At 39.4% G+C, this 13,559-nt stretch overlaps 1 protein-coding gene across 1 annotated transcript; it reads left to right on the top strand.

Annotated features, from left to right (window-relative positions):
- The first annotated feature begins 5,702 nt into the window (after positions 1-5,702).
- Positions 5,703-7,257, top strand: LOC118807557 (urocortin-3-like). The gene is made up of 2 exons (XM_036569587.1): positions 5,703-5,982; positions 6,515-7,257. The coding sequence occupies exon 2, from the start codon at positions 6,545-6,547 to the stop codon at positions 6,893-6,895; it is 351 nt and encodes a 116-aa protein (XP_036425480.1). The 5' UTR covers positions 5,703-5,982; positions 6,515-6,544; the 3' UTR covers positions 6,896-7,257.
- Positions 7,258-13,559: the final 6,302 nt, after the last annotated feature.

Below are 13,559 nucleotides of genomic sequence, written 5' to 3'. Positions count from 1 at the left end.
CGGGCACCAGAACGTAACTGCAGCACCAGCAAAACAAGCTGGCAAATAGGAAGCAAACCTCAGCTCCCACATCTTTAACAGGATTCCAGACAACTTTAATTCAAAGTTTTTAGTTGCTTTGTACATTTCACTCTAGATAGTTTCTCAAACCTTGGACAATATTGGGCAGGCTTCACTCAGCGTTTCATTCTGAAAAGACGGAGGGGCAGTTCCAACTTTATTAGCACCATAACCCCTAACAGCAGGTAGCAGCCATGTTGTGTGATTTTATCAGCTTTTTAACGGTTGAAACCAGGTCAGTTTAAATTGAAAGTTTCATAGTGAGCTAACAACTTAAATTTAGTCCGTGTTGTCAGGATCGAAAGCAAGCAGCTAGTATTGACATCGTTAGCTACAAGCAAGCTCCAAGGAACTAGCATGGCTAACTAAATAGTGAGATGACCTAGATTATTTACACAGAGGTTCGTTTATTTTCCTACCTGTTTCTATTTCAACATGTTGCTTCTGTGTGAGCCATCGTGGCGCCTCACTGTAAACCAGCAAATCAGAGCATAGCTCATCAAATTATTCATGACTCACCAAAAAAGGGAAAATAGCTTGTTTCATTCTAGGACCAAATCATAGGGTTGTAAATGGGCATGTAAAACCGCATATAGGCATTTTTCGCTCTGACCAAAGTCACACCTTCTATGCAGACATCAGAGAATAATTTTAAAATAGTGAAAAAATGCATTCTGTGTCACCTTTAAGGAAATTAGCATCATCATAGCTGTGCAAATCAGAGAGGCTGTTTATTCAAGACTATTTATAGAGTATATTAAAAGGTTAATATACAACTTTTGCTTAAAGAAATTTACAGGGAAATAGATCATTAAGAAATAGATAAATAGATGAATAATTAACACATGCCAGAATAAAAAGATGTATTTATAAACAAAAATTAATGGAGGAGAAATATAAAGTTGGTCTGTACAGATTGGTGAGTAAATGATATGTTTTGAAACTAACAATCTTTACAAGGTACATCAAACACATTTATTTTTAAAAAAAGTTTACAATTCAGTTTTCTGTTATGCACCCTTTAAAAATAAAGGTTCCAAATCAAATCAAAATGGGCTCTGTCGAGTACCGTTTTTGTAAATAAGAAGTTTAAAGAATTTCTTTATAATATAAAGGTTCTATACCAATTAAAGGTTTTCTTTAGAAAATACAAGCCAAGAACTACTATTTCTAAAGTGTGTGTGCATTTGAATTCTGTTATCATAAAAGGTCCATAACCTTCCAGAAATTACTATAAAAAAAATGTTCAAGACTGTTATTGAAATAAGCATCTCTGGTGACTAAGAGCATGCCATTACAACAAAAAATATCACATGCTAGATCAAAACAGTAAATGGTAGAGGCCTGCAAATCAGGAGAAAGCAATAGTCACTGACATTAGGTTCAATTTCATATTAACAGTGGATCAAAAATTATTAATATTAGTGGCCTTTAAGTGCATACGGTAATGAGACATCTCAGAGTAGTCCGTGTGACTAGAAGATGGACAATGAGAAGTGTTACAAAGGCCAAGAAAAAGATAAGTCCTCCGCAGTCATAAGATAGAAGATCTTCTTGTTCCAAATTTGGCACATTAAACTGTGCTGCGGCAGAGGTGGGTCATTAATTAGCCCCTCCTGCCTTCAACAGAATTCATTTAAGTGCATTTAACTGATGCGACAGCACTCATCTCTGTGTGATGTCACAGATGTGTATGACATGGTGAAAGCTGGTGGAACGATGAATCACTGTGCTTCTGAACTCAGCACTGAGTACTCAAAGTGACTGACGTCACTGCAGCTCATCATTACTGTCCAGCAGAGCCTGACTGCCCCTGCGGCCACAGACCATCATCACTGTCATTGACGATTCATGATCATCAGTTCAGAAGTTCCAAAGTACTTACAGAGATTTTGAAGTGGTTGAAAGATTGTCTATGGTTCATTTTAGTGACACAAATCTGCTATATGTCATCAGTTTCTGTACGGAATAAATATACAGCATATAATCTTTAGATGATACAAATTAAACCATGTAAAAAAATGAAGATGTGATCTATGACTCAGAAAAAAGTTTAATATCAGCAAGGCAGTGCAGAGAAATCACAACAGCATAACAGCCTTCTGGGCAGACTTGCTATTGTAGAACATTTCTAAATAAAGCCACCATTATCAAAATAAGAGTGTGTGGTGACTGACAGCGTGCCATTACACCGCAAATATCACATTCGAGGTCAAAACAGTAAATAGTGCAAGACAAATTACATCATGCACATTTGCCATTATGTGTCTGGTGAACTAAAGCTAGACTTTGTAAGTAAGTTAGTACATACAGTTGTATGCAATTTATCCTCTACAGAGCACACTTCTACATTTAATGCACAATTACTGTTTATTTGCTAAAGGTAACATACTGTGGAAAAAATAGACTGTGCAAAAGTCATGGCACACTATGTATTTTGTGTTTTATTTTTCCAATATGTTAAACTCAAAAATTTGAAGAAAAATGTTGCTTTTAAGTGTGCTGCCTATTCTTGCGTTTCACATGACATCACACTGTATGGTCACTGCCATTTTGAGGACCGAATCAAGGAGTGACTGCGCTAGAGCGCTGCCTTCAATTTGATGCGCTTTGTGACCAATTCACCTGCAAGACACGACAACAGACTACAAGACTACACGGACCTTTAATTCAGTATTTTTAAACTCCAGGCTTGGAGCACCTGCACTGTATGTGTGCAATACACACCTCATTCAGCTCAAGAAGGAATTATTTAGCTAATAATATAATGTATTTTAACCAGGGAAACCACAATTATGCAGTGCAGGGGTTGCAGGACTGGAGCTGGGGAACTCTGAACTAACTGCACTAGCAAACTTACCAAGTCATGCCTGTTGAAACACGATGTAGTTTTCCAACCCACAACATTCAGTCTCCTTACCCTTCCTATGATGACAAAGAGTTTTTTCTATTCTTTATGCAACACCATGGGATCCTTTACCCATCCTGATGTAAAGAGCCGATAGGCTTCCGTGCTTTTAAATGCTTTGAGAGACTCTCCAGAATAGGGAGAGGGGCTGTGTATGAGATAAATATATATGTCAGAAAAACACAAATTTGGTAGCTTTCCGCCAGTTTAAGTGGGACCAGGAGTTCTGGGGAAACTGTACAAGGATCGCAGTCTATTTTATCGACTTTCTTGAGGTAACGTTTTTTTTCTCTTTCAAAGTTAGTTAATTCATTTTAGCCATCTTTCACCTCTAGTTACGTTCGTGCAGAGCAGCAAAGCCAGAAATTCAGTCCCAAATATGGCGGCCACAACAGAAAAATCACGTGACTGAAACCCTAGCATAGAAGATGCGTTATCTTATTTTACCTAGAAAATCAACACAACATGTAACTCGACTGGGGGTGTTTATACTGTTGCAAATGACTGAATAAATGCACTGTTTTGTTCTGGCACTCTTTTAATTTGGCAATCATTAGCATTAGAACATCACTAAGCTCATAACTCAGGAAAGTGGCAATGATTTTAACAGTGTATCTACATGACTAATAGCACAACCAACAGCAATTATAAGACAAACTGGTCTCTGTTTAGTCTAAAACATTTCATAACTGCTGAGTGCTATGAGTTTAAGTCACCCTTTGGGTGACTTTCAGTATTTTCCCTACCATTAACTCACAAGCTTCTCAGCTTAACATTAACATGTAACTGGCATTTGTTTCCTAGTCTGTTTTTTTCCCCAGACTCACTCCAAAATCTTGTGAAAAGCTTTCCTAGAAGAATGGAGCCTGTTATAGCCAGCAGGGGGCAACTCCATATTAATGTCCATGGTTTTCATGTAGGATGTCCAACAAGCTCATATATGTGTGATGGTCAGGTGTCCACATACTTTTGTGTTAACTGAGAGCTAGACCTGGGGTGCCTATATTCTGTTCACAACAGGGGGCTTTGAATGTTAGCCATGGCTCTACGACTGGGAATGGTGACTTTGATATGTTGACTGTGTTGCAACCTTTTGTGTATTTTCTGGAGGCGGAGCTATCTTTTGTCCCAAGGGCATGAGTCTTGCATTTGTAGCGAGCAAAAGCACAAAAGCATACTGGAAAATGCAGGACTGAGCATTTCATTACTCAGATGAGGATAATCTCTTGATGACCATGGCTGGAGGAGACACTGGAGAAAGATACTTTTCTAGTCCTCTCTCCTTATATCTTTTCCTAATTTAGAATCTGTGCTTCTGTTTTGTTTTCCCCAATCTCACCTCTCCAACTCTCTCCAGTTCATTACTTCAATATTCAGTTTTGTTGCCATCTGACTTGTAACCAAAAAGAGGTCATATTAGTGCTGCAGCCAGGTTTGCATTATGACATTTATTAATCATTTAGGTGTTCATCAAGTCTACACAAGTGGTGTATTAAATACTGTAAACTAGAAGTACCCATGTACTGGAAAAATACTTGAAAATTGTATTTGATTCACAAGCTAGTGATTCATGCTGTCTTGTTCATTAAAAAAAGATGCAGCACATCACCCAGAATAAGTCGTGTAATGTAGCCCATGCCAGAAATTTCAGCATCTAAACTTGAAAGACAGACTTGAAAGAAATCACTTTTAAAGACCTATAAAGAGTTTTGTGGTAATAGCACCAACAATGCTGACACTATCCTGTTTGGTTAGATGGAAAGAAAATGGCCCATACTTAAAAGCAGTATTCTCAAAGCCTGCCTTGAGCTCCACTAGGGAGCTTGAACTAAGAAGCTGGAAAAAAGCTTTTAGGCTCAGATCACAAAATTCAAAGCATCATTAGTGCTGCTGGTGTAACAGTATCTCTGCCTTGTGAAACCATCCCTGCAATACAGTGTGGCAGCAGTATGTAATTGGGAGGCCTCTAATCAACAGGTATCTTCACCATTGGAACAGGAGAGAGAAAAGTACAGGCAGATGCATGTTTCAGCCTGTTACCAAACTGAAGTTAGGAGGAAAACATCACCTGTAAACCTGAAGTAATGTCACTGCGAGGCCAAGCCATCGCCCCATCTCTTACCACCTGGCTTCAGTCTTGGCCATGAGGTGAAGCACATTAAAGTGCTACACTGCATTTACTCAGTGTCAAACAGTGGAACATGTTTTTGCAAAAAAAGAAAAAGATTCAAAGCTCAAGTGCCAAAAATGTCCATTACCAAGAAAGCTGAATATTACGCTGAATCTCCAGTGCCACTTGGTGAGGAGCAGGTGATGACAGCCAGAAAGCATCCTTTCTCTTATTTTCCCAGCTGATACACGTGCTTAAGGGTCCAAAATACCTTCATCAGCCTCATAAACACTCTTTCAAAAACAGCCTATGAATAGGCCTACTCTGAGAAGGTGGACGTCAGTAGATGTTTACGGCTAATGTGACGCTGCAGGTTTGGATATCTGCAGTCAGTGCTTCTGCTTTAAGCAAAAGGAGAGGACAGCTTGCCCCTTTCATTAAAGCTCAGTCAAGAAACAATGTGGAATATCTGTAATCACTCCAATATGTATTTTTAGACAAACAATGAGATGGAGATGAGGGAGGGGGAAATGAAAGGAGGGAAAGGAGCATGAAGAGGAGAGATAGAGCAGATAAACAGAGTGGTAGGGGGGTGGGTTAAGAAGAAGGGGGCGATGCGGCGGTGGGCGGAAAGACGTAGGCAAAGAGAGAGAGGATAAGGGTGGGAGTGGGTTGAGGGGTGACTAGGGAAAGGGGAAGAACTCCACAAGAACATTTGCCTTTTTGCGTGAGAGGTCCAGCTTCAACTAGCTGTGCTGAAGAGCAGGACAGAGTGACCAGCAGTTGAAGCAGAGCTAAAGGAACGAAATAAAGGTGACAGAAGTGTGAGCTAAAACCTCTGCACTGCTTCATATAAGAATCGAGAAGAGGGGAAGTGAGTTTACGGTGCATTGCAGCAATTCAGGTAAGACAGTGGGTGAGTAGCAGACAATGGATGTGCTGATGCAATTATCACCCGTAATCATTAACTTTGCAGAAGTTATTGGAAATTTTAATTCACATTTTCTCACTACATTTTTTAAAAATAAACGGCTCAAAATGGTGAAACCATTTGATAGAACTTTTAAATTATGTGGAGATTCTATAAACTTTGCATAGGCTCTTCACACATAGTTTAATTGAAAGGTTGTTTAGGGAACCAGAAAAGTGTTTTTCTTTGGCATTGTTCCAAAGAACCAGTATTGGCTCCTTTATTATGCCATGTTGTTTTGCCTCTCCTTTTTTGATATTATGTGTTTTACACAATGACACAGAAATCAAATTATTATTCTTGTAACTCACATAAAAAAAGTGAATTCATGCAGTGCTATGATAGTTTGTTGTTCCGGTTTTCATACTGACTGATCTGTCATTTTCCTCCACTTTTCATTCTATTCTTTCCTCCATCATCTGCCGACCCCTCTGTCCTCTCCCCTTGCTCTGCCCACTGTGCACAGTGTGTGGGATTGCCCTGCTGAGAGGTGACCATGTGTAGGAGGGGGTTCTGTTTCTACCTGCTGCTGCTGCTCTTCGCTTGTACTGCTCTCTGTCAGAGACAGAGCTACGCTAAGCCTCAGCAGCTGCTGGACAGTGGTGACGAGGACGACGAGCAGAACTCCGTGGCCATCAACGTCCTGCCCGAGGTCCGGCACGTCCGGCTTGCACGACCTGCAGCCCTGGCTCCCAAAAGAGCAGCTCAGGGCTCTCGCTTTGCCCTGTCCCTCGACGTGCCCACCTCCATCCTGAGCGTCCTCATAGACCTAGCTAAGAACCACGACATGAGGGCCAAAGCTGCGGCCAATGCTGAGCTGATGGCACGCATTGGCAAGAGAAAATAGGTGCTGGGCTCGAGATGGACTGAGACCATCAGGGAGGGCCTATCCAGGGGCAAAGAGAAGCCAAGAGGCTCAAGCTCAGTCTCAAATGGCTCCCCACTCCTTACACAGTGCACTATACAACCTACACTACCATTGAAAAAGTTTGGACTGAATGTTTTCAATGATATAAAACCAATATTGTTGCAGAAATGGGAGCCATCTGTGACTGAGAGATATGCAGTCCACTGACAAATAATAAACTTAGAATACTCTGACTAAAATGTTCTCCAATTTGTTTTTCTTTGCTAACTTACTTTTAACATGAACCCAGAAACTACTGTGAAACCTAATGGAAAACTTGTCTTCTCACTGAGTCTGATTAAATGTTTAAAAGTCTTTTTTTTTTTTTAAAGAAACAGTGGGCATATCCTATTAAATAGTCAAAAACACCAGCAGAAAAACAAATGGTCTGCTATTCAGATCTGTCAGTTTCCTCTCTGTGTATGTTGTATAATAAATTCTAACAATTGGAATCAGTCTCTGCTTGGCCTTATGACGTAACAGTTTTTAATAACAGAGGTGATGCATTGCTAAGAGTGAATGGGCAAGATGGGTTGTGTGGTGGTGTGTGACAGAGAACAGGACAATGGGGGGCGGATATTGTCCCCAGTGCTACGATATGTATGGTACTGACAAAGATCATCATTAATTAACGGAACTCATAAATATGTTGGCCCACAAACAGAATGGAATGAAGGGTAATTCAGCAATGATAAATAAATGTGGGTGTGTGCGGCCTTATATTTAGCTGTCTCTGTGGACCAAATGTCTGAAGGATGATACAATGAAGGTCCAATATTGTGGTTCTCAAAGGATTAAGGCTTTTTTTCTCACTTAAGATTTCCTTTGGTCAGTTAAGAGTAGGCACACCAACATTTAACCATTCTAATTCAGCCTATGGAACAATGCCACAAAGAACATAAGAATATAGATGTATGTGTGTATGTGTGGTCGGAAGAAAGGTCTCAGTCGTGGTCAGTGAAGGAGCTCCATCCAGTACCCTTTTGGATGAGTCAGAGCGGCGTTTGTGATCTAGAACTTATTGTCCAACATCAGTAGCTGACCTCAGTATTTGCTCTTGTGGCTGAATGCAATCAGATCCTCGCAGCAATGTTCCAACACCTAGTATAAAGCCTTCTCAGAAGAATAGAGGCTGTTATAGGCTGGTATAAATGGACATGAGTCATGGTGCCTCAGGGCTCCAGTTTGTTCACTTCTCTCTGTGGTGTGGCGAGGACACAGCGGTCCTCTGGACTTTCTGTTCCAGCCCTGCAGCACTTCCCTCACGTGTCCACATGACGCCATAATGCAACAGCCAATCATGAGACTTAGCTCAAAAGGCACTGATTTTTGATACAATTGATACTACTAATCAGTTTAACCTTATAAAATTCCAAGCTTTTTACACACTAAAGCTTAATATTAAGTAGCTACAGGGCCTTCAATGCAAACTAGTGGAGCTTTTCTTAGGTTACAGAAGTGAGTAATAGCACTTTGGACCCAGGCCATTTAAGAGGTTAAAAGCCAGTGACCCTGCTAGCGATTAGGGATGGAAGACATCACTAGTTTTCTTTTCAATGCAAAGCCAAGTAATAAGGCTAAAATCAAAAATCCAATACTGATAATGATATCTTAAAAAATGTTGTGTACATAAAATGTACATAAAAAGGAGGAATCTGTAGATTTACCAATTTACCAAAGTATATTTGAAAGGCTTCTCATTACTATTAAATGAAACTGCCAAAGATCAGACTATTTAATTGAAGGTGGAGGATAAGTAGTCCCTCTTTCTTTTGTTTATTTGCAACAACCTTCTTTCCTCCATTTGCACCAAATGCACACTCAAATTCATAAGACAAAGACAAATTTTGAGTGATTATTAATAAAAGAAAACACCTAGAAGGAATAATTGTCAGAGGTCATGGTCAATGTGGTGCCTACTTCTGTGTCGATCATCCAAATGGTGATTATTACATGATTTTTGTTTACATCCCTTGGTTCATTCATCAGGTGAAAGTTATGTTGAAGATTTTAGTTGTGATAAGGATTATCACACAAATGTAATCATGAATTGACCCTGTTTCTAATCTCTGAACTTGAGCCATTACTCATTACTGATCTTCACTCAGACAGGCTTTGTTCGCGCTCCTGAGTTTGGAGGAGCTGAAGCACTCCCTCTCCACACGGTGGCATTAGCTCCACTGCAGCTGAAGCAGGTGGTCGCTATCTTGCTGCAGAAGGCGACTGACATGACAGATGTAATGAGGAATCATTTCTGACCTGCGGCCTATCACTACTTGACTTTGGTGTTGTCAGTCGATAGCAGCAGTGTAACACCCCCAGCCCTCCCCAGGGGCAGAATGAGATGAGAAAAAAGAAAACAGGGAGATGGGGACAGCAGGCCAAGTCTCACTGATATTCGCTGACGTCTGCGACAGCATTACGGCAACCTAGTACTTAGCATGCTTCATTTGATTTGATTGGACCTTTATTTGGCAGATTGGTTATCAGGGGTGACCGGGTCTGACCCCTCTTTCTTTCTGAATGGGTTCAACTGGCACTTGGGACATCGACATGATCAGGAGGTTATTTGTTTAGTGGATGACCATTTCTGAAGTACAACTTATCATATTTTTTTAGGGTGGCTTAAGTAATGCCTTTGTGCATCACTTAATGTGGTCTGTATGTATGTGAGAGAGAGAGACAGAAAGAAAGATAAAGAAAGAAAGCAATAGAGAGAGATAGAAACAACAATAACAGCAGGATACTGTCATCTTAATGCACTTAGGCTTTTATCCTACCCTCCTGCACCATCTCCTCCCCTAATCCCTGCAGATATTCTCATTATTACTCCGCCACGCACAACAAACACGGCCCAACAGGTGTAGGCGTGTGTGAAGAGAAAAAGAGAGCATGTATAAACACCTCTATGTGGACTGCTGTGTGCATGTCTTTATAGACCACATTTCCCCACAATGCTACAAAAACTTGAAAACTATCTTGTTTTAGTCATTTCATCCTTCATTTGAAACATTAAAAGCCTTAATTTGCATGTAATATAACGTTTGGTTAAAGTGCTTAAAGCAGTGGCAGCTGGTGGTCAAGTCTGAATTAACACATCCTACAGAGAACATCCTTTATTTAGCTGAATTTAGCACATCAGGAAAAAAGAATATGGCACATTTATTATTTATTACATTTTAATTATACATACTACATTTATTATTTTATATTCAAGCGTGAATATTTTAAGCAAAAAATAGAAATTGTAGAAATTAGCAGAAAAATGACATTCACACTTGTTCCCTGTAGAGGATCATTTCACTTAGAAAATCTACAAAACAAGTAATTTCACCAGGGGTTTACAAACATTTGCACACAACTGTGTGTCTGATCTTTGAAAAAATGAATGTGAGTACGAACGCAAGCTAGTTTAAAACAAAAAGTATTGTGGAAACCATGTTAATATTAATGAAACCAGGTAAATCTATTTGGGGGCTTTAAGTGATGAAGCCTGCTGCTTCAGATGAGCTAATACTAAAGCTAACACTAGAGCTATTTGGTGCAACATTATGCTTTTATACAGAAGGTCTTTTATCAAACCTCTATGCAATCATTGCAAAGAATGGCACACTTACAAGTGCATCAGTATTTATCATCACACATAATATTTTTAACTTTTTAAGTTAATTTATCAAGCTATCTGTCAACAGCTAAGTTATCAAAAGGTAACTAAGCTCACTAATGATCTTAATGATGGTTCAGTAATGTTAGACATCATACTAAAATGAGTGCTAGCAACTACAGTAAATTAGACAATGTTTCGCTTACCTTAGAGCTGCTCGTTTTAGCGACGTGAGTTGTGAGCATGGTGTTCTACGTAGCTTAATCTAAAACTTTTTCTTCAGCAATTAAAGAAAAACACCCTCAAAATTATATCCTTAGAAGGTGCTTGCTCCCAAGTAACACCTTTTTATATTTCTCATTGTAAATTACTGATGGTGCTATTCTTGCTGGCTTGGTGGAGAAAGAGATAGTTGATGAGCAGTGACTGGCTGGAATCTCGTTGGTCATTATTTTGCAAATAGACAACAGCTTAAAAAGTAGAAGGTATAATTCAGGAGTGGAGGGCCAGAGTCCAGCACAGTTTGGTGATCTTCCTGCTCTAGCACACCAACTAAACCTGGTAATCAGGTGCACCTGCACAGGAAAATCACCAAACTGTGCAGGATTCTGGCCCTCAGTTCCCCACCCCTAATCTAGGGTTTCAACTGTCCAATCAAAGTCTTCAAATGTACTATACAGAAGACAATGACAGAGCTGACTTGATGCATGATGCTGGTGTGCTTAATGCATTTACTTTTTTTAAACTGTATTTTATATTGTGAATTCTGAAATTTGTTATTTTTATTTTTTTATTTTCTTTTTATATTTAGTCATGCCTAAGTTACTTACATGGACAAGCCACTTCTGGTTTGAAAACCCTGTAATCTTCATTGACCCTTCTGTGGGTCCAGACTTCCATTTCTCCTCCCAGTCATTCTATATTGTTTTTGGATAATAAGCCTTAGAATGGGGACACAGAAAGAAATGTATAGGGTTATATTTCAGGTTAGGTGTAGGTGTATGTATGAGCATGTAGCTGCAGTATTGCATAGCTCAGTTGAAAATCTCCATCAAGACAGTATTACAAGTGTGTGTGTGTCTGTCTGCAAAATGTGTTTGTGTGCAAGCGTGTGACTTTTTGAAAATTCTCCAGGGTCACATACTGTGTGAAATGGCTTGGCATTAGAAAACATCTTGAGAAAGAGACACTCTACTAGGCCAAAGTATTGCCTGAGGCTCCCAGATCTCCTCTAGGATTGGCCCTGACTCGAGAGGTCATCTGAGAGAAGATGAGGAGAGGATGATGTGGTTTTATCCCCTTCACTGGGGTAATAGCATGCTCCTCAGTACCTAAAAACCAAACGCTCTCTCCCCATCCTTCACTCAACCGATCAATCTGATCTGTCAGTCATCAGACTCTTTAGCTCTCACTCCTCTTCAGCCTGTCTGACAGTAAGCTACACTGCATGTTCAATATGAGCCCTTTATTTATAGTTAAGCCACTAACATTGAAGGTCGTGTTTCATAAGAGCATGAGCATCGATTTGCAATTGCATTTTTCTTCTTCTGTTTCAGACATTATGTAAAGATAAATGTGTAAGGTCTGCTAATTGCGCATTAGTTGCCTGTTGAAATGGAGCTGAAATAGAAGGCCACGCCCGTGGAGCCAGAGTCATCATTTGTTCACTTGGCGACAAGGCAGTGAGCTCAGACTTGTATCTTTACAGAAAACGCCAGATAAGAGACGCTGTATAAGGAAATCAGAATGATGACGATGACGACCTGTGCTTTATGATGTCATGGCTGGACTTCCACCTTCATACGATTTGTTGATCAACTCTTAGAAGGCGTCATACATTTCCTAAACCTTTGTACACACTAACCATTGTGTTTTTCACACTCCTTAGTACAGATCATATGACATGAGTGGTGTGTACTCTAAAGTGTCAGGTTTTAAATTTTGCGTGCTGTAAAAATTTCATTGCTTTATTACTTCCCAGTCAGCGTTATAAGCAACAGAGAAAATACTCAATAATAACAAAATGTAATATATGAACCCAACAAAAAATGGGTCTATTTCTACCGATTTATTAAATTTTTAGTCATGCTTTACATGACTTCATTTTCATGATGGAATCTTTTGTTTGTGGTTAAAGGTAGGCAATATGGCAATATATTACTGTTTTCATGATAAATTGATATCCATGCTTAAAGAGCACTGAACAATTGCGTTTCATTAAAAAGAGCACAGTTATCAACGTGTAATTGGATTTAGTGCAGTACTGTATGTGAAATGGTGAATAAAAATTACTGTGCCAAAGTTTTTGATGGCAGTTTTTATTGTGAAATCATAGTTTTTGCCTTCTTGCCCAGCCCTATTTGTGGTATAAGTCCCATTTATTCTTTCATTTCTTTTATCAGCATTTAAAATTGTTCTTGTAGGCCGCATTTTAACTTGTGCTTAGGATTATCTGTTGACAGTATAAGTTTGTTCATGTAACTTTTTCTCTTTGAAAATTTCCCACAAATAGTGATTTTAAAAGTACTATAAAAGGTTCCTGGCAGTGATGCCACAGTAGAACAACTCCTGGTTCTCTAAAGAACCTTTTAATGGAGGTATAAAGAACCTTTTTAAAGCTGAAATGACCTCTATATAAAGTAAAGATTCTCTACCGATTAATATTTTTTTTCTTAGAACCACACATCCAATCCTAGAACCATTTAGGAACCTTTATATTTAAGACTATATAACTAAAAGTGACCATACTGTAAATATGCTAATCAAAATGTCAAAACATATATAACTATCTGGATATGTTCACTAATATTCTCTGAAACACACAGTGATTAACAATAAGAAATGAGTGATTGGTGACTGTGGTGCTTTTGAGAAGACTCATACGTGAGGCAGTGCAGTGTTTGGAGCCTGGGAGGCTGCCAAGCTGTCTTGCTTAACACAGCTGTAGACCCACGTCCTCCCTGCTGTCAGACTGGGGCAAAGGTGAAAGAGTGAGTGACG

The sequence above is a fragment of the Colossoma macropomum genome, unplaced genomic scaffold (assembly GCF_904425465.1).
Source record: "Colossoma macropomum unplaced genomic scaffold, Colossoma_macropomum, whole genome shotgun sequence".
Classification (NCBI taxonomy): domain Eukaryota; kingdom Metazoa; phylum Chordata; class Actinopteri; order Characiformes; family Serrasalmidae; genus Colossoma; species Colossoma macropomum.
The sequence above is the reverse complement of the archived record's forward strand: the minus strand, read 5'-3'. Positions and strand labels throughout refer to the sequence as shown.